The sequence below is a fragment of the Schistocerca cancellata genome, chromosome 4 (assembly GCF_023864275.1).
Source record: "Schistocerca cancellata isolate TAMUIC-IGC-003103 chromosome 4, iqSchCanc2.1, whole genome shotgun sequence".
Taxonomy (NCBI): Eukaryota; Metazoa; Arthropoda; class Insecta; order Orthoptera; family Acrididae; genus Schistocerca; species Schistocerca cancellata.
The window spans coordinates 653,740,577-653,761,976 of record NC_064629.1 but is presented as its reverse complement, the minus strand read 5'-3'; the positions used below and the strand labels follow the sequence as shown (position 1 = coordinate 653,761,976).

The 21,400-nt window shown below is 37.3% G+C and overlaps 1 protein-coding gene across 33 annotated transcripts in view; it reads left to right on the top strand.

Moving 5' to 3' along the window:
* LOC126183349 (twitchin) overlaps positions 1-21,400 on the top strand; it is a 521,808-nt gene that overhangs the window by 451,790 nt on the left and 48,618 nt on the right. For all 33 annotated transcript variants that reach the window (XM_049925263.1, XM_049925234.1, XM_049925262.1 and 30 more), the window contains 12 exons: positions 1,400-1,542; positions 5,585-5,868; positions 6,014-6,783; positions 10,347-10,625; positions 10,790-11,092; positions 11,295-11,597; positions 11,681-11,792; positions 11,914-12,086; positions 18,527-18,696; positions 19,287-19,404; positions 20,549-20,875; positions 21,114-21,179. In XM_049925263.1, the coding sequence (XP_049781220.1) occupies positions 1,400-1,542; positions 5,585-5,868; positions 6,014-6,783; positions 10,347-10,625; positions 10,790-11,092; positions 11,295-11,597; positions 11,681-11,792; positions 11,914-12,086; positions 18,527-18,696; positions 19,287-19,404; positions 20,549-20,875; positions 21,114-21,179 (3,048 nt within the window). The remainder of the gene's footprint in view (positions 1-1,399; positions 1,543-5,584; positions 5,869-6,013; positions 6,784-10,346; positions 10,626-10,789; positions 11,093-11,294; positions 11,598-11,680; positions 11,793-11,913; positions 12,087-18,526; positions 18,697-19,286; positions 19,405-20,548; positions 20,876-21,113; positions 21,180-21,400) is intronic.

Sequence of the window (21,400 nt, the reverse complement as noted above, 5' to 3'; positions counted from 1 at the left end):
TGATGCCTCAAATAATTTTCATTATATTGTGTTTTAAACTTAAACCGAAATGCAGTGAACTTATGATAACATTTCTGAAGTATTTTGGCAAGGACTCTTATTTCCATATCGAGAACTACATTCTTTTCATTTTTTTCTGGCTGACAAAATCACCAGAATTCAATAAACAATCTAGGTGTTTGTTTTAAATACTATAATAACATGTTCCTCTTATAAAGTGAGAAATATATCATATATATCACATCAAAGAATTGATCTCTGCATTAAAAGATCCAAATTTTACAAGTTTATTATGTTTCAGTGAAGCGTATTTTTAATTGTGCAGAAAAGAGCACAACTCCTCATGCCCTATCAAAAATAAAACCTTGTACACATAGTCATTGTCACTGATATAAAAGAAAAGTTAGGTTGAAGCATGACAGAACCTATGTTGAATAGTTTGTTAATGGAAGATAAAGTAAATTGAGTGTTTTTTATTACTCGGTTGTGGAAGATCAACTTATAAACCAAATTCATCCGAACCAGTTACATGATTGTTGTCTTGCACATCAGTTTCTCAAACAAAATCAGAACCTTTATTAATTTTTTAGTATTTTCTATACAACTGGCATAATCAAAGTACACATTGGAGTAATGTTTTTTTATTATTTTTAGCAACATTTTTAATACCACGGCTCCTTTAATGGTTTTAGTGATTTATAAATACCATTTAAAATGATTAGTGGTAAATACAATTTCAGTCCTCTTTTCTGTACTAATTGAAAAAGCAAAGTTTCTGCATCTATGATACAATGACTGAGTAGGGTTACAGTACTGACACAGTTTACCAAATATGTATTGTTAATATCACAGTCAACTATGACTCAACAATATGAGGAAAAGGATAGGTTGCTACTCATTGTAAAGGAGACCTTTTGAGTTGCAGACAGGCACTACAAAAAGACTGTTACACATTATAGCTTTTGGCCGAAGCCTTCTTCAGCTAAGAAAATGCACACACACATTCACACAAGCAAGCACACCTCATGCACACATGGCCACTACCATAGGCACCTCTGACTAGAGTTTGGCTTGGAGCTGTCAGTGGTAGCGGTCATGCGTGCATCAAGTGTGCTTGTTTGTGTGAATGTGTGTGTGTTCTCTGCTGAAGAAGGCTTTGGCAAAAGGTATAATACGTAACATTCTTTTCACCATGCCTGTGTGGAACTCAATGAGTCATCTTTATGGTGAGTAGTGATCTATCATTTTTGTAATGCTATTGATATTCCAGCCTGCAGTTTCCATTGTTCAACTATAACTCAGTTATCTTTATTGGAATTATTCATTGTTTTCAATTTTTTTGCTATATCACAATAGTGCCACTGAATCACTCAAATTAAAAATAAATTTCTGTTTCCAGATAAACCACTGCCACCTCAGGGACCACTAGATGTGTCTGACATCACTCCTGAGACTTGTTCCTTGAGCTGGAAGCCCCCATTAGATGATGGTGGCTCTCCTATCACAAACTATGTAGTGGAGAAACTTGACCCTACTTCTGGAGTAAGTAATGTTCATAACTTAAATGGTGTATTTTCACCCTGATGATCTTTATGTCAGTGGACTCTTACACTCTCTATGAGCCAAAACTCAATCAAGCATAAGCTGTAGAAATTTTACACCAGCAGATCCAGAACAACTCTTAATATCCAACATTTAAAATGTAATTTTATTTGTTTACTAATTTTGGCATATCTGCAAGTCATCTTAAGATTTGAAGTGTAGAAAATTGCATCTAAGAAGTACAGAAGTATAAATTGTTAATTTAAAAGTTCAATCACATGATAAATACTATAACAAAATAAATTGATTAGCATGCAACTGCCATAAGGTTGGACCCATCATCATAATTTGTGTGAGCAGGATTGTTTGTTATACAATCCAATGTAGGAATGATGTAAATTATCCCAGAAACATATCTCAGTCATTCAAAATACTGTTATGCAAGAATACATAACAAGGAAATATAAGTTGAGACTAAAACTCTAATTCACAGTAATAGGTTATCATATGTAATGCACACTGACAGAACCAGACATTTTACATTTGTGGACACAGTGACCATTTTTGCCGAATTACAATATTCTAAAGTAACATCAGAAGCAGTGACTGTTATGCACTCTGTAGAATGAGATGTCGGTTCCACACTAGAAACTGATACTATGTAACATCCATATGTGAACATGAACATCATGTCTCACTCATTACACGAGTCTCAGTATACAAGGAAGTGCTCATGCTATAGCAGGTAGAAAACTAACTGATGCTACGTGTCAAGACTTACAGGAAGTTCTGCCAGACAGTGCTAATAACTAATTTCTCTCTTAGCAGAAGTAGCAAACAATTAATATAATGACAACATGAATAACTAATTATATAAAATGAAAGAGTAAAATATACTTACTATTTGCTAACTGTCGGAAGCAGGGTGGCATGAAAGTGTTAGAAGTACCAGTAAATGCATAATTACATATTAAAATTTAACTAATTATTATTATACTTCAGTTGAACTGTAAGCAAGTGAGAAGGCATTGGAGAATACAGGCACAAATTTATAGTACTTTCTTATATAATAACATGATATGTGATCATTAATGGCAAGGTATTTAGCAGTGTGCTGTAGTTTTGACATCAATATTCAAAGAAGAGGAGTCCGACCCGTATATTTATGTATGGACGTAACAGAGGAATAACAATCAGCAAGCCAATACATTTACTTTAAAACAAGGCTCACGGGGCTTGTGTATATTTTTGTTATGAGATGTAAAGTGATAAAAGCATATGCAGTTTTGCATTTGTCACTAAGAGGATGACATATATAATTGTAATTAAAGTACAGTATATTGATTATAAATAAATTTCTGACACATATTTTATGTATATGTTTCTAGTGTTGAACGGGCTCATCATTCTACATAGTGCATAACAGTCACTGTTTTTATGTTACTTTAGAATAATGTAATGTGGCAAATATTATCACATTGTCCACATAAACTGTCTGATACTGTCAGTGTGCATTGCATATGATGACCTATTATTCTGTGTAAGAGATTTAGTCTCAATGTACATTTCCTTGTCATATATTCTTGCACTATAATAGTACTAGCTGAGTACCCAGCATTGCCCAGGTATGTATTAATTGCTATCTTCAATTAGTCCATTTCCAACTTCCCCCTCTCTCTATCCATATCCTCTTCTCCCCTCTCTCTGTCGATCTCCCTCTCTTCCCTTTCTCTGTCCATTTTGTCCTTCCCCTCTCTCTGTGTTTATCTCCTCCTTCCCATTTCTCTCAGCCTATCACTTCCTCCCCCTGTCTCTATCCATCTCCTCTTCCTCTTTGTTTCTCTTTCCATCCCCTCATCTCCCCTCTCAGTCCAGTTCCCCCTCCCCCTCTCTCTCTGACCATCTCCTCCTCACCCCTGTCTGTGTCTATCTCCTCCTTTCTCTTTACTGTCTATCCATCTCCTCCTCACCCCTTCTCTCTCAAGTTATCATGCTCACATCAACGGGAGACTGATGATTCTTACCCCCACAGTATTTCTTTCCAAAATGTAACTAATATGTGTACCAAATTTGGCTGAAAACACTCCAGAGGTTTATGATGAGCTTTTTACTCATGTACACACATTTAAAATATATTTCACATGTATTTAACATGTTTCACTCATATTTGTACACATGTCTCCCCTCTATCTCTAGCGAATTTCACCCTGCAGTTTCATTTTCCTGCAGCTCAGTGTTTATGTCATCATATATCCTGAACCATATGCTGTACACTGGCGCAATTGTGCAGGTACATCCAGTGATACACATTGCTAAGGTCTGCAAAATATGTTGTGCATAGAGTTTGTGCTAAAGAAGTAATAAATTAAAACATCATGCACAATGCGGCAATTTTTCATGCATCTCAATATTTGACAACATATCTGCTGAACTGTGTGTCACATATTTTTGTAGATACATTTAGTTGCAGATGTGGATAGTGTCTGCCAAAACTGTTGCCAATAGAGGTAGTAGCAGCAAATTAATAAATTTAAATGTCTTTCATGATGTGGCAGTTTTTGACACGTCTCTTTGTTTATGATGTCACATCTCCTGAACTATGTGTCATACAATAATATAATTTTGCAAGTAGATTCAGCAATGTATGTGACTACTGTCTGCAAAGTGTGTCACAAACAAAGTTAGTAGTAAAGAAGTAATAAATTAAAATGTCACGCTTCATTTGGCAGTTTTACTGAATGAATGATGAAAATGTCGTAAGTAATAAATTTTTCTCCTTTCATCATTTTATGGGGATTGGTAGTGAGAAAAAGTTTTGTACAGGTTGAAATTATGTGTAAAGACTGTTGCAAGTCTCTAAGTGCTCCCATTCTCAAATACTGGATGACCAAAGTTTGGGTTTTCCCAGGTAGTGGGCTGCACTGCTTTTTCACCCTCCCCCCTTTGATAGGTATGTGTTTTTTACCTGCACAATGATTCTTTCCAGACAGTAAGTGGTAGGTATACCAAGTTTGTTTGAAATTTCTCCAATTTTTGTAATATGTATGGACTGTCAAGATTTAAATATGTTTTTAGGATAATTTACACCTTTCTTCCATTGTTTATATAACAGATGATGCTGCTTACACAAATTATGATGAGTTTTACACCAATCAGTTCATGTTGATATCGTATTATCATGTGAGAGAACTTTAATACTAATGGCTTAATCTTCTGTACTTATTAGCTGCAATTTCTGTATTACAAATGTGAAGATGGCTTGTCGATAAGTCAGAACTAAAAATAAAATAAAGTAATTTTTCTGGATCCACAGCTTTAACACAACAGATTGCTTATCTCCAAATTTGACAATGTCAAATAATAAGAATTTTTACATGTTTCTCTGTTAATAGATAGATAAAATTACTCTAAATTCCAGGTAAACTAAGCTGTATACAATATTTAATAGTCAGTGTCATCATCATTGGATGATCTTGGCATAGCATGAAAAGAATGAAGATAAATCTTTTACAATTGGTGGCAATGTTACTGTTTTATGCAGTGGTTGATGTACTTCTGATACTACTCCACCTGGATTTTGTTATGAATATCCAGAGGAGAGATTCTGTGACACCTTATAATACTACTATATCTTTGTTGTTATGGACATACTATGATTTATGTTTGAGATATGTAGCATTTTTATGTTCTCCTCAGAAGCATTAATAATGACTAAGAGGTTAAAAAAATGCCATGATATGTGTTTCTGAGAGACTATCAACCATTGCTTCCTTTCTTATGCCATGACTTGAATTGATGTTCTTTCTGTTTTGAGACATTTCTTAGATTTTGAGTTATATAATTGTGAGGAGCTTTGATTATACTCACATCAGGTTTGATGGGTAGGTGTTTTGTCTTAAGTTTTTTATTTGGTAAAATATTGAGCATTTGATTATATTTCATACTGAAGTGTCTTGTATTATTGGTAATGAAAAGGTATAAGGAATATCATTTTAATAGATGGCCATGTCAAAAAATAATGTATAATTTATTTTCTTTTAAGTTGTGGACCAAAGTAAGCAGTTTTGTGAGAAGCTGTCACTATGATGTCATTGGGTTGGAACCAAACAGAAAATACAGCTTCAGAGTTCGTGCAGAAAACCAATATGGTGTCAGTGAGCCACTGGAAACAGATCAGCCAATCACAGCAAAGTTTGCATTTACGGTACCAGACCCACCAGGACAGCCACGTGTAACTGACTGGGAGAGTGGAAATATAACTCTGATCTGGGACAGGCCATTAAGTGATGGAGGTTCCAGAATTCAAGGCTACAAAGTTGAGTACAGGTAATTATAATGTTTCCTGTGAGGAACTTTTTTCTGTATGTTTTGTAATATTAATTCTTTATTTTAAATATGTTGTAGTAACTAACATCTCTTACTTTGAAAATTATTTACAAATTGTAATACTTACTGTGTTCTTTTTGTACAGAGATGTGGCTGAAGATCCTCAGTGGCGAGTTGCCAACGACTATCTTGTCAAAGACACAACATACACTGTCCATAGTTTGCTGCAAGGCAGAGAGTATGAATTCCGAGTCAGGGCAAAGAATGCTGCAGGATTTAGCAAACCTTCACCACCATCATCACGCTTCCAACTGAAGGGCAAATTCAATGTTCCTTCTCCACCAGGAACACCAAAAGTAGTGAAAGTAGGAAAGAGCTATGTCGATCTGACCTGGGAACCACCCATATCTGATGGTGGTAGCAGAATAACAGGCTACATTATTGAGCGCCGTGAAGTTGGTGGACCTCCATGGGCTCGCTGCAATGAGTACAATGTTACAGACTGTAGTTACACTGTTCTAAACTTAGTAGAACGGGCAGACTATGAGTTTAGAATATTTGCAGTCAATGCTGCAGGTCGCAGCGAACCTAGTTCCTGTACAACACCAGTCAAAATATGTGAAGTTGAGGGAGGGGAAAAACCGGAGTTTGTACGACATTTACTTCCAACTACTGTACCACTTAATAGTTCTGTTGTACTTGAATGTGAAGCAACTGGCAAGCCACCTCCATCTGCAAGGTGGCTTCGTAATGGGCGAGAGATTATGCCTGGTGGAAGATTTCGAATGGAGTCCAAAGGTGGTGTATTTAGACTCATTATCTCAGAAGTTTGGGAAGTTGATGATGGTGACTACACCTGTGAAGCAAATAATACTATTGGCTTCGTTACAACAACTGCCAGATTAAAGATTGGAGGTAAGCACTACTTGCAAGTATATGTAGTTCAATTCATCGAATCCCTTAATGAAACTCTCTGTTTAGTAATTTAATAACTTAAAAACAAATCTTAATGATGAAGTAATCTTTATGGACAGAATACATTTGTTGAACAATTATTAACAAATAAGCTTCACATCACATATTTTTATTGTAGTGCTAATATACATGCCTCAATGTACAGGCACTCATTTGATAGTACACTAACAATTCATGTACATGTGGCTTCTAAATTAGTCAATATTCCTAAATTAATGGATTACAAGCTGGTGGGGTGGGGATAGGGAGTGGCTGTAGTGATCAATACTAACATTCATTTGAACAGTATTGTACACTTCTAGATATAGTTCCAATGAAGTCATGTGTTTTCCTCCCTCTGGACTGTGCATAAGCTCATCTTGTCAGTTATAAGAGAATCTCCAATTTAAAGTGCAAAACAGGCCATAGTGCCTCTGGGCTTTTTACAAATACACAAAAATCTGCTTGTTAAAAAAACTACAAGAAGAAAACCACAAGTAGGTAGGTAGGATGTATACTTAAATTTTGCATTGTTAGCTTGACACAAACCATCTGAGTCAACAGTAAAATCAAACACTGTGGAATAACATTCTGTACAGCACATTGATTAATTGTGACTTCATGTAGCTATGATTATAGTAATCCTTTTGGGGACATCTAGAAACAGTTTTCAGTCTTCTTGTGACATTTGGAAGGGGCTATCCATTAAAGCAGGTCAACCAATGTTGTCTTGTGTATCAATGCATATGGATTTCCTCTCAGTCATTACCATTACAGGTCTGCGAGCTGGTACCATATATAATGAATAAGAAAAGAGAGAAAGTTTTTCCTGTTTCCACAGAACCATATGACATAGATTTATCTAGTTGTTAGTGTGTAATGTAGACAAGCAGCACCTGTAACTGTGTGATAATCAGGTTCTCTTGGTAATTACAGCTGATCTCAATATAGTATATATCACATACAGGATTAAAATGTAGATTTTTATCATATCATATACATATATTTAATATTGTCTGTTAAAATTATGAAATTGCTTCATGCTTTTCATAAATGTATGAACAATTGATTGTAAATGTGGACAGCACCACTTGCATTTTACTTGATATTTTACTGACATGATACATATTTAGTTTGATTTTGTTCTTGTAATTGGAGATCTCAAGCAGTTATGTTAGGTTAACAGCATAATTTGTCATGAATTTCAAAATAGTTGCTCACTTGCTGCTTACTTATTGATAATATTTATATGTAGGCTGATGCAAAATGATAATTGAACATCTTCCTTTTAGCAAATAAAACCAACATTTTTCTTATTTCATTATTTAAAAGTTGCAGGAAAGTCAAATAATTTTCATCATTGTATGTTAAGGTAGTCACACATCCATAAAACATAACTCATTTTGCTAAAGTATTTCTTGTGGCCTTTTCTTTGAGTATTTTTGCCATGAGCATTCAAACTGTTATTTTCAAACACTTAAATACAAGAACAAAAGTACTGAGTACAGTGAAGTGCATTGTTACCTATCATAGTAATATACTAAGCCTACTTACACCAGCAGAAATAGATGTACGTAGGCTTACTGCTTAACAAGTGCAGACTTTTTTCCATATGTATGTGGGCTATACAAAATAACTGTCAGAGCCGTTTGCATCTTCATAAAGTGTGAAAAGGCTATATCATGACTGAATTAACAAAACTAAATAACAGACATTTCCAATTTTCGAGATTTTGATCAATTGGTATATTTGATAGCACATCTGCTTTTACTAATTCTTTCTTAGTGTAGAGATTGTCTTCTGAAACACTGAATATTTTCATCAACTGAAATCTAGTCTCAAAATTGCTTTCCAACACACGGAAATACATAACAAGCAGTAACAATTTGCAGTTGCTGTGTGCAATTTTGCATTTACACAGCAAATCATCCAAGTGTCAGTTATGTGGTACAGTTTCTTTGGTAATACGTCAAATGAGCATAAAAGAGAGAGCTATGCTATGAGACCACTGTTGCTTACCTTGCAGTAATGTGTAGCACCAAATGGAGCAGTCACACACACACACACACACACACACACACACACACACACACACACACACCTTAGTACAAACATATGTGTTATTTCTTACCAAGTTGCTATACTGTAATGGGCAACATTATGTCAAAGGGAGCAGTCCAATAGATAGTTGAGGTTTATCACTTGAAGTCAGTTAGCTGTAAGACACAAAGGAATTAAAGATGTTAACTGTAAGACACAAAGGAATTAAAGATGTTAACTGTCAGTGGGAATTGGTTCATATCAATGGTGCAAGTTGAAAATTTGTGCTGGACCGGGATTCGAACCTCGATCTCCTGCATACTAGACAGATGTGCTGACCACAACACCATCTGTACACAGTGCTTACCACAACTGCACAGACTACCCTATCATGCCTCTCATGCAGTTATAGTGATCACTGTCCAGATGGCATCATGGTCAGTACATATACCTAGTAAGAAGGAGACCGAGGTTTGAATCCCAGTCCGACACAAATTTTCAACTTGCCCCATTGATATAAATTGGTGGCCACTGGCACATAATTCCTTTGTGTTTTGATTCATAGTGGCTGCAGGATCAAATTGGTGTCCGAAAAACAGGCACTACATATATATCTGTTTAACATTCAGCAACATAGTACTTAAGAGTTGTGCTTAATGTAGTTAAAAGAATCAGCACTGAAACTAACAACATTTTTGTAATGATATCAAACAAGAATAAAAATATTTTATCACAGTTTACCATGTACCATTGATTTTTCAAATTAATAATTGGGACATTCAGTGCAAAATGCCACTGTACAAGTGTTAAACAACTTTATTAATTGAAATTTAGAAAATTAATTTATTAATTATGGAATCACAAGACCATAAGAGCATTTTGAACGACACCAAAATTTATATTGGGGAATTAAGCTTTTCATCCAGCTTTCATGTTCACCCACAAGAAACTCTTGCTGTACTTTCCCTTCTGTCAACATAATATCTCCTATTTAATTAAGTTAATAGTCACACTATGCCCTGAAGTGATATTTCCAGGATAATTGCCTTATACAAGTTCCAACTTCACTGCTTCAGTAATTCATCTTGTTGGAGGAAAGAAATGCCTCTAAAATTTATAAACCAGAAAATATATTCTAGCTGTCAGTTGATGTTTATGAAAAGTTGTTTATGTTGATGAAAAGGTCCTGGGAGATATTACTAACTTCCAAGGCTAGAAGCTTCAAAAATTACACCCAATAACTTATATTTATTGTATTATATTTTTGGTATTGTCTCTGAAAGTATAATTTAAATATATTTTCATCTCAATTTTTAGTTTTTTTGCCAGGAAAAAAGTTCTATTTATGATTGTTGTCAGAAATATTTTGTGCAATATTATTCTCTTCCAATGGCTGATTGTTTTAAGTGGATTTGTTTCACATATTTGATGTACTGATCAGCTAATAGTTGAGGAATAAAACTCATAATTCCATTATCTTTCAGCACCACCAAGAATTGATAGGATGCCAGGTGACTTGTATCTGCCAGAGGGTGATAATACAAAGATCAAAATCTATTACTCTGGTGATCAGCCTATGGAAGTAACTCTGACCAAAGATGGCAGAAAGATTGATGAAACAACTCACATAAAGTACACTGTATTCGATGAATACCTCATAATATTTATCAAAGAAATAGTGAAGTCAGATGCTGGAACTTACACACTAAATGTGAAAAATGATAGTGGAAGTGTGTCTGCTTCATTTACTGTTTATATAACAGGTAAAGTAACGTTCTGGTGTAATTTTAATATATTTGTTAAAAACTTTGCAGTAGCGTTTCAGGTAGTATATTTAACCTGCATTTGCACAATCTACAGTGTATTTAAGCAAGAACACTAAGTTTTTATTTACAGTTTTTAACTAATAATTTTTGTAATCTTATAGGGTTGCCAGGTCCACCAATTGGTCCTCTGGATGTGTCTGATATAACTAAGCATACTTGCACACTCAGTTGGAAGCCTCCAACATATGATGGTGGTCTTCGCATCACCCATTATGTGGTGGAGAGGCGAGACATATCATTGTCCCACTGGATCATTGTATCTAGCTTCTGCAAAGATACAGTTTTCACTGTGCAAGGACTTACTGAAGGTCAGGAGTATCTGTTTAGAGTTATGGCAGCCAATGATAACGGCATGGGCCCACCTCTTGAAGGCACTAATCCAGTCAAAGCAAAGGCTCCATTTGGTGAGTACCACAAATTACTTCACATCAACTTTGCATTTTATGTGCTGTAGGTACAAGGAATAATTTTTTCATAGCTCTGTGTACTTCATTACTATTTCCTGTAATAGGGTAGCTATTTCTATCGTTAAAATGCACTGGTTGTATATAAATATATGTTTATGCATTTCATTTGCTTATTATCTGTCTCTGTTCCAACATAAAGATCCACCTTCTGCACCTGGCGTACCAGTTGTAAAGGAGGTTGGTGGAGACTTTGTCAATTTGTCATGGGAGAAACCAGAATCAGATGGTGGTTCTCGAATCCAAGGTTACTGGATAGATAAACGTGAGGTTGGCAGTGAAGCATGGCAAAGAGTAAGTGCTACTCTTTGCGTGGCAACCACAATTAACATTTCCAATCTTATTGAAGGCCGTCAGTATGAGTTCAGAGTATTTGCACAAAATGTTGCGGGCATAAGTCCACCCTCTACAGCATCTACATCTGTGAAAATAAAAGATCCACATGGTAAGACATTGCATAATTTTCATTCACTAAGATTGGTACTTGCATCATGTACAGTGCAATTATATGAACTGAATTTGTTATAGCTGCTCAGCCACCAGAAATTGTGAAGCCGTTGAGAAATGTGAGTGCAGTACAGAATCGAAATGCAGAATTCAAATGCACCATCACTGGGTCACCAAGACCAGTTATTACATGGTTTGTACGATATTATTCATTATCTGAAACAAAATGTCTTTGACATAGAATTAATAGTGCCACATAGATAAATTATCTGTATCTGATACTAACTGAGATGAAAAAAATGTTTGTCATTTAGGTATAAGGGTGCAAGAGAGCTTTCACAAAGTATGAAATATCATATGCTAACTGAAGGTGACAGCTATTCACTGATAATTAATGACATTTTTGGGGAGGATGCTGATGAATATGTATGTAGAGCTGTGAATAAAGGAGGAGTGAAGTCTACCCGTGCAGAACTCTTCATTATGAGTAAGACAACAATCTGAAGTATTACTAACCTATCAGCATGAATAATTAACTGATTTTCTTTTCATCAGCAAAATCTTTTTCTCCCTTTGTGTTTGTAGATACCACATCAAGTGCATGAGATGTCTCTCTAATTCTCCAGTAATTTTCATAGGAGTGTATGTATTATTTCTTTAGCTTCATGATGTTGATAGGTGGCATCTCATACATTTTGCCGATGTGTTAATTTATTCTTTGTGTACTGTAAATCCCATTATGAAGGAGAATCTTCAGCAGTATACAGTAAAGAAAGAGAAGCAGTATTAAAAACAAAATATCTACCTTATATTAGCAATAAACTCTAACTGCAGTTGCAATTAACACCTGCTCTTTGTCTTCTTGTACTGCTTGTTTCATATTTACATGACCAAGTCACTTATCATAACGCTACCTGTGGAAGCAGTAGCTACTAAAAATTGTTTTGGTTTTACTTTGAATTGTTAGGATTTTCAATTTTGTGCCTTATGAGTTTTAACTTGTCACATACATTATAGTTTGGTATCCAGCTGGAGCCCAAGAATTTAACACACAGTGTTTCATTTAATATATGGAAATTAATGTCTGTTTCTGGTCTAACATTCTTTTTTTATTGCATAATGTCAGTTTTTGTGAGATTGGGACATAAAGATGTTTGCTGTGAACCAGTTACAAACTTTTCCGGGAATTATATAGTTTAGGCTCTAGATTTGTATGTTTATTCCATCAGAAAAAATGACAGCTTTTAAAAATTTAGAGTCACTGGAAGGTTATTTGCGTAGTTTATGTGTAAGAGTGAGCCCAGTATTAAACACTGTAAGATATCATGCTTATTCTTTCCCCATTTTGGTATTAGTTTAATATCAGTGATGCAGTATATTAATCTAACCTCAGCCTTTTTTTAGGAATAACACACATCCATGCCAGAGGGGTTCTGTTGTTGCCATAACATTTTAGCTTGCAGTGTAGAAATTTAGAGCCCATTCAATAAAAAGTCTCACTGCTATCATAGAATGTACATACAGGATAATCACTTATATTTCATTTGTAATATTGTTCATAGATTAAAATTACTCTGAATGTGTCATATCTGTCTATATCATTTTTGATAGTATTGAGTCATCTTCATCATCATTTTCATGTAAATGTTTAGTTAGTTCTTCTTTCCTCATAACCTTTCACTATTCTTCAGCAACGTATTTTGAAATGATTGTTTAAATTTGTGTGATTTTAATTCCTTTACAGCAATGTTGTCTTTTTGGTTGTTGCTTTGTTCGCCTTCATTGTCCCTCATAGCTTTGATTTTGCAACATAATTCCTTTATGATGTCATATTAATTTTATTGTAGTGTAGTTTAAGAGTGAATTAAAGAGTATTTTCACAGGGCTCTTAAAATTAATGTGCTTGCCTACAGTATAAGTAATATTAACACTGTAGCATTCTCATATTTCATACATTTAAGGCATTCTGTTGTGTTGTACGTAAACAAAATGAGCATTTCTGGCGCCATTTAATGTCCTAGAAACTTCTCTCTATCAAATCTATGGAATGTGGTGCATCTAATGTATAAGGATTATCCTCTTCCGTAACAGTCTAGCTTGACATGTTCAGTTTCGTGGCAGCAGAGCTAGCTCAGGTGCTGCTGAAGTTGTACTCTATGCACAATCAGTCTTTTATTTCCCTTCAAGAAGAAAAAGCATTGGTGTAGTACTTGATTGCCGAATATGTAGCTCCCTAATGGTGTGAGGGATGAAGGAGTCCACTACACGCAGCAAGCGGCTACACGGGTAGCAGGGGTTGTGTGGCGTGGACTGGGCGGTTTTTTAGGTTAGATGGCCTCGGGTAAGTACAGAAAGGGCAACAGCCTCAAAGGGTGCGGGGCAAAGTCAGGACATGCGGGGGCCAAGCAGCAATCAGTATTGTAATTGTGAACTGTCGAAGCTGCATTGGTAAAGTACCGGAACTTCAAGCGCTAATAGAAAGCACCGAAGCTGAAATTGTTATAGGTACAGAAAGTTGGCTGAAGCCAGAGATAAATTCTGCCGAAATTTTTACAAAGGCACAGACAGTATTTAGAAAGGATAGATTGCATGCAACCGGTGGTGGCGTGTTTGTCGCTGTTAGTAGTAGTTTATCCTGTAGTGAAGTAGAAGTGGATAGTTCCTGTGAATTATTATGGGTGGAGGTTACACTCAACAACCGAGCTAGGTTAATAGGTGGCTCCTTTTACCGACCTCCCGACTCAGAAGCATTAGTGGTAGAACAACTGAGAGAAAATTTGGAATACATTTCACATAAATTTTCTCAGCATATTATAGTCTTAGGTGGAGATTTCAATTTACCAGATATAGACTGGGACACTCAGATGTTTAGGACGGGTGGTAGGGACAGAGCATCGAGTACATTATAGTGAGTGCACTATCCGAAAATTACTTTGAGCAATTAAACAGAGAACCGACTCGTGGAGATAACATCTTGGACCTACAGATAACAAACAGACCTGAACTTTTCGACTCTGTAAGTGCAGAACAGGGAATCAGTGATCATAAGACCGTTGCAGAATCCCTGAATATGGAAGTTAATAGGAATATAAAAAAAGGGAGGAAGGTTTATCTGTTTAGCAAGAGTAATAGAAGGCAGATTTCAGACTACCTAACAGATCAAAACGAAAATTTCTGTTCCGACACTGACAATGCTGAGTGTTTATGGAAAAAGTTCAAGACAATCATAAAATGCGTTTTAGACAGGTACGTGCCGAGCAAAACTGTGAGGGACGGGAAAAACCCACTGTGGTTCAACAACAAAGTTAGGAAACTGCTGCGAAAGCAAAGAGAGCTTCACTCCAAGTGTAAACGCAGCCAAAACCTCTCAGACAAACAGAAGCTAAACGATGTCAAATTTAACATAATGAGGGCTATGCGTGAAGCGTTCAGTGAATTCGAAAGTAAAATTCTATGTACTGACTTGACAGAAAATCCTAGGAAGTTCTGGTCTTACGTTAAATCAGTAGGTGGCTCGAAACAGCATATCCAGACACTCCGGGATGATGATGGCATTGAAACAGAGGATGACACGCGTAAACCTGAAATACTAAACACCTTTTTCCAAAGCTGTTTCACAGAGGAAGACCGCACTGCAGTTCCTTCTCTAAATCCTCGCACAAACGAAAAAATGGCTGACATCGAAATAAGTGTCCAAGGAATAGAAAAGCAACTGGAATCACTCAACAGAGGAAAGTCCACTGGACCTGTTGGGATACCAATTCGATTCTACACAGAGTACGCGAAAGAACTTGCCCCCCTTCTAACAGCCGTGTACCGCAAGTCTCTAGAGGAATGGAAGGTTCCAAATGATTGGAAAAGAGCACAGGTAGAGACAGTCTTCAAGAAGGGTCATCGAGCACATGCGCAAAACTATAGACCTATATCTCTGACGTTGATCTGTTGTAGAATTTTAGAACATTTTTTTTGCTCGAGTATCATGTCATTTTTGGAAACCCAGAATCTACTCTGTAGGAATCAACATGGATTCCAGAAACAGTGATCGTGTGAGACCCAACTGACTTTATTTGTTCATGAGACCCAGAAAATATTAGATACAGGCTCCCAGGCTTTATTGACACATTCCTGGGGTCAGATACATCACATGAGCACACTGACAGAACCACAGGCACATAGACACAGGCAACAGAGCATGCACAATGTCGGCACTAGTACAGTGTATATCCACCTTTTGCAGCAATGCGGGCTGCTATTCTCCCATGGAGACGATCGTAGAGATGCTGGATGTAGTCCTGTGGAACGGCTTGCCATGCCATTTCCACCTGGCGCCTCAGTTGGACCAGTGTTCGTGCTGGACGTGCAGACCGCATGAGACGACGCTTCATCCAGTCCCAAACATGCTCAATGGGGGACAGATCCGGAGATCTTGCTGGCCAGGGTAGTTGACTTACACCTTCTAGAGCACGTTGGGTGGCACGGGATACATGCGCACGTGCATTGTCCTGTTGGAACAGCAAGTTCCCTTGCCGGTCTAGGAATGGTAGAATGATGGGTTCGATGACGGTTTGGATGTACCGTGCACTATTCAGTGTCCCCTCGACGATCACCAGTGGTGTACGGCCAGTGTAGGAGATCGCTCCCCACACCATGATGCCGGGTGTTGGCCCTGTGTGCCTCGGTTGTATGCAGTCCTGATTGTGGCGCTCACCTGCACGGCGCCAAACACACATACGACCATCATTGGCACCAAGGCAGAAGCGACTCTCATCGCTGAAGACGACACGTCTCCATTCGTCCCTCCATTCACGCCTGTCGCGACACCACTGGAGGCGGGCTGCACGATTTTGGGGTGTGAGCGGAAGACGGCCTAACGGTGTGCGGGACAGTAGCCCAGCTTCATGGAGATGGTTGCGAATGGTCCTCGCCGATACCCCAGGAGCAACAGTGTCCCTAATTTGCTGGGAAGTGGCGGTGCGGTCCCCTACGGCACTGCGTAGGATCCTACGATCTTGGCATGCATCCGTGCGTCGCTGCGGTCCGGTCCCAGGTCGACGGGCATGTGCACCTTCCGCCGACCACTGGCGACAACATCGATGTACTGTGGAGACCTCACGCCCCACGTGTTGAGCAATTTGGCGGTACGTCCACCCGGCCTCCCGCATGCCCACTATACGCCCTCGCTCAAAGTCCGTCAACTGCATATACGGTTCACGTCCACGCTGTCGCGGCACGCTACCAGTGTTAAAGACTGCGATGGAGCTCCGTATGCCACGGCAAACTGGCTGACACTGACGGCGGCGGTGCACAAATGCTGCGCAGCTAGCGCCATTCGACGGCCAACACCGCGGTTCCTGGTGTGTCCGCTGTGCCGTGCGTGTGATCATTGCTTGTACAGCTCTCTCACAGTGTCCGGAGCAAGTATGGTGGGTCTGACACACCGGTGTCAATGTGTTCTTTTTTCCATTTCCAGGAGTGTATTAGATACAGGCTCCCAGGTAGATGCTATTTTCCTTGACTTCCGGAAGGCGTTCGACACAGTTCCGCACTGTTGCCTGATAAACAAAGTAAGAGCCTACGGAATATCAGCGCAGCTGTGTGGCTCGATTGAAGAATTTTTAGCAAACAGAACACAGCATGTTGTTATCAATGGAGAGACATCTACAGACGTTAAAGTAACCTCTGGCGTGCCACAGAGGAGTGTTATGGGACCATTGCTTTTCACAATATATATAAATGTCCTAGTAGATAGTGTTGGAAGTTCCATGCAGCTTTTTGCGGGTGATGCTGTAGTATACAGAGAAGTTGCAGCATTAGAAAATTGTAGCGAAATGCAGGAAGATCTGCAGCGGATAGGCACTTGGTGCAGGGAGTGGCAACTGACCCTTAACATAGACAAATGTAATGTATTGCGAATACATAGAAAGAAGGATCCTTTATTGTATGATTATATGATAGCAGAACAAACAGTGGTAGCAGTTACTTCTGTAAAATATCTGGGAGTGTGCGTGTGGAATGATTTGAAGTGGAACGATCATATAAAATTAATTGTTGGTAAGGCGGGTACCAGGTTGAGATTAATTGGGAGAGTCCTTAGAAAATGTAGTCCATCAACAAAGGAGGTGGCTTACAAAACACACGTTCGACCTTTACTTGAGTATTGCTCATCAGTGTGGGATCCGTACCAGGTCGGGTTGACAGAGGAGATAGAGAAGATCCAAAGAAGAGCGGTGCGTTTCGTCACAGGGTTATTTGGTAACAGTGATAGCGTTACAGAGATGTTTAGCAAACTCAAGTGGCAGACTCTGCAAGAGAGGCGCTCTGCATCGTGCTGTAGCTTGCTCGCCAGGTTTCGAGAGGGTGCGTTTCTGGATTAGGTATCGAATATATTGCTTTCCCCTACTTATACCTCCCGAGGAGATCACGAATGTAAAATTAGAGAGATTCGAGCGCGCACGGAGGCTTTCAGACAGTTGTTCTTCCCGCGAACCATACGCGACTGGAACAGAAAAGGGAGGTAATGACAGTGGCACGTAAAGTGCCCTCCGCCACACACCGTTGGGTGGCTTGCGGAGTATAAATGTAGATGTAGATATAACAAAAAAGAGCTGCTGAAGTACCCATGAAAACCCCCAGTTATTTCTCTTCCAGAATGACCAAGATGTAACCATAATGATAAGAAGACACCTTGGCACAGACATGTGAAGATTTTGTAGAAATGTACCTAGTTTCATTCTTGTATGACATTCCATTTTTTTCTCTAGAAGTTAAGATTTTGACATATTTTTAAGAACTGTTAATTTTTTCAAAGTGATATCTGAAGCATGAATTGGTTTATTTAACTTTGAAGTATAACTGTCTCTTTGTTGTATGAATGCATGCATCCATAATATGTTTTGACAACATTTTGTCTTTTTTCTTCTCCTTCAGCACCACCAAAGCTTAATGTTCCACCTCGATTCAGAGATTCAGCATTCTTTGACAAAGGAGAAAATGTGGTTATTAAAATACCTTTCACTGGTCACCCTAAACCAAGAATAACATGGACCAAGGATGGAGAAACTATTGAGTCTGGTGGACATTTTGCCCTAGAAGTTAAGGTAATCTTTTGTTTCAATTCTGAATATACTTGTAATTATTCCTTACACATTTCATGATTTTTTTCTTAATTATAATGATTATCAATAAAAATAATAGTTCTGCATAATTGTTATGCATATGTGATTAACTATGAAGTCTGTACTTTATAGCCACTGACATTTATAAATCTGATTAAATAGTTCATGATGGAAGCATTTAGTTGCTGACAATTTATCCCATTTCTGTTCTAACTATGTAAGTCTTCCATATACTTCATTATTGTATATCATCCTATATTTCAAGTAGACAGACATTATAATAAATAAGGCACTAGTAAGTAGTACTCATGGTGTGAAGTGAACATCTCATCTCAGTATTTGTCTCATCTTTGGATGTGTGGTATTTTATGAAGCATGATTATCTTTTGTTATTGTACTTTATACTCATATAATTTGACTGTAAGTACAGCAGATATCCAAGGAAAATATTCACAGCAACTGCATAAATTTAGAAATATAGAGCTACATTTTCAGTTAGGGTAAAAAATTGTGATGATTTGATAGATTTGTGACCTATGGTGTGTTAATTGGCTGTGTACTGTTTTTTCTAGGAAAGGCATGCTGTGCTAACTATTCGTGATGGTAGCAAACTCGACAGTGGCCCATATCGCATTGTTGCAGAAAATGACTTGGGAATGGATTCAGCAATAATCAAAATTCAGATTAGTGGTAAGCAAAAACTTGCATTTGTCTTAAAAAGTAACACCCCATTGTTTAACAGTTTTCTTACCCTTACAGTAATGTAGAACAGGAGATAGAAAATATCTGTTCCAAATTATGTCTATCTAGTATTACATTTATTAGCAAACATTAGAAACTGAAATTGTGCTTCTTAAGTATATATGGCTTGAAGAATGTTCAAAGTTGCTTCTACAGATTTAGGTTCTTGTACGAGGGGCATTTGAAAAGTCTGCGCAAAAATAGAAACTATTTACATGTTTGGGGTAAACCTTTTTTTTATTTTTTGACATAGTCTTCTTTTAGACTTATACACTTCGTCCAGTGCTGTTCTAATTTGTTGATCTCTTCTGAATAATAGGAATTGTACAAGTCTGCAAAATAGCTATTAGTTGCTGCAATCACCTCCTCGTTTGAATAAAATCTTTGTCCTGCCAGCCATTTCTTCAAATTGGGGAACAAATAGTAGTCTGAGGGAGACAAGTCTGGAGAATAGGGTGGATGTGAAATGAATTGGAATCCTATTGCCATTAATTTTGGGACCACAACTACTGAGGTTTGTGTTGGTGCGTTGTCGTGATGGAAAAGGACTTTTTTGCGATCCAGTCGCATGCGTTTTTCTTGCAGCTCGGTTTTCAAACAGTACAATAACGATGAATAATATGCACCTGTAATAGTTTTACTGCAGGATATTGCCTTTAGGAAGAAGGATATATGAAACAACTAAAAGGGTTTTTCTTCATATCCCTGTCACTTGTTCCATGGTACCATCATTAAAATTACCAGACTATTTTATTTATATGTCAAGTATTGTATTTATGAATATTGAAATAAATTTATTTTATTTTATTTATTTATTTTTCAAAATGTGTCCACATAAATTTTCTAGTCTGCTTTTTACACTCGTGATTTGTTCAAGAATTTGGAATGTCACATGATTTTGGTTATTTAGTTTCAAACTGTCATATTAATTTAGATTTGTGAAAACTTTGGTAACATTGCCCACTACTTGGAACATTTTTGTTTGAACCTAGAATACATACTTGCAAATGAGCTGTAATTGGACTTCACTGTGTCTGCAAGTCTTTATTAATCATCATATAATTAATTACTCATATTATGTACAATATTTCAGATCGGCCAGATCCACCTAGGTTCGTCAATGCAGAGAACATTGGACATGACTCCCTTGCTCTCTCATGGCAACCTCCATCATGGGATGGTGGCAGCGGTATTACGAACTACTTGGTAGAGAAGCGTGAACATCCCATGTCCAGCTGGATACGTGTTGGAAACACCAGGTTCACTACGATGGCAGTTACGGGTCTTAGCCCTGGTCATGAGTATGAGTTCAGAGTGTATGCTGAAAATATTTATGGAAGAAGTGATCCGAGCTCAACATCAACCCTCATAAAAATGAAAGACACTGGAAAGAAGATTGTTAGGAAGAAAAAATATGAAGGTACAATAGCTTAATGTGAATTAGTTGTCTGTGTTCTTCTGCTCCTGCTACTATTAGTAACGTGACTCTTGGCAAGTATTTATCAAGTCATCACTATCAAAATCTCAAAAGTCTTTACAAAAACCATTCTATCATTTCATATTTGCTAGTATTTAAGTAAAACTCTGATGGAGTTCTTCCATATTAAACTAAAATTATATTTAAGTTTTCACTTCCATATTCTTAATTTATCTTGCAGTTGATGCCACTGGTAAGAAGATCAGAGGACAAGCTGATGGAAAAGTGTCCGATTATGACCAGTATGGTATGTTTTGCTGAATGGCAGTTATGGATACTTCTTTTTGTAATATTTTATGAAATTTCTGTAGTATGTTTGTAGATTACATCTTTCATAAATTCCCAAAATATTTTTAAGAACTATGAGGTAACACAAATTCTACTAGAATAGCAGATATTTGTTTAAAATTTAAAGTATTGTAATGTAGCTTTTCACATAATGATCATCTCATGTATACTTAATCATGA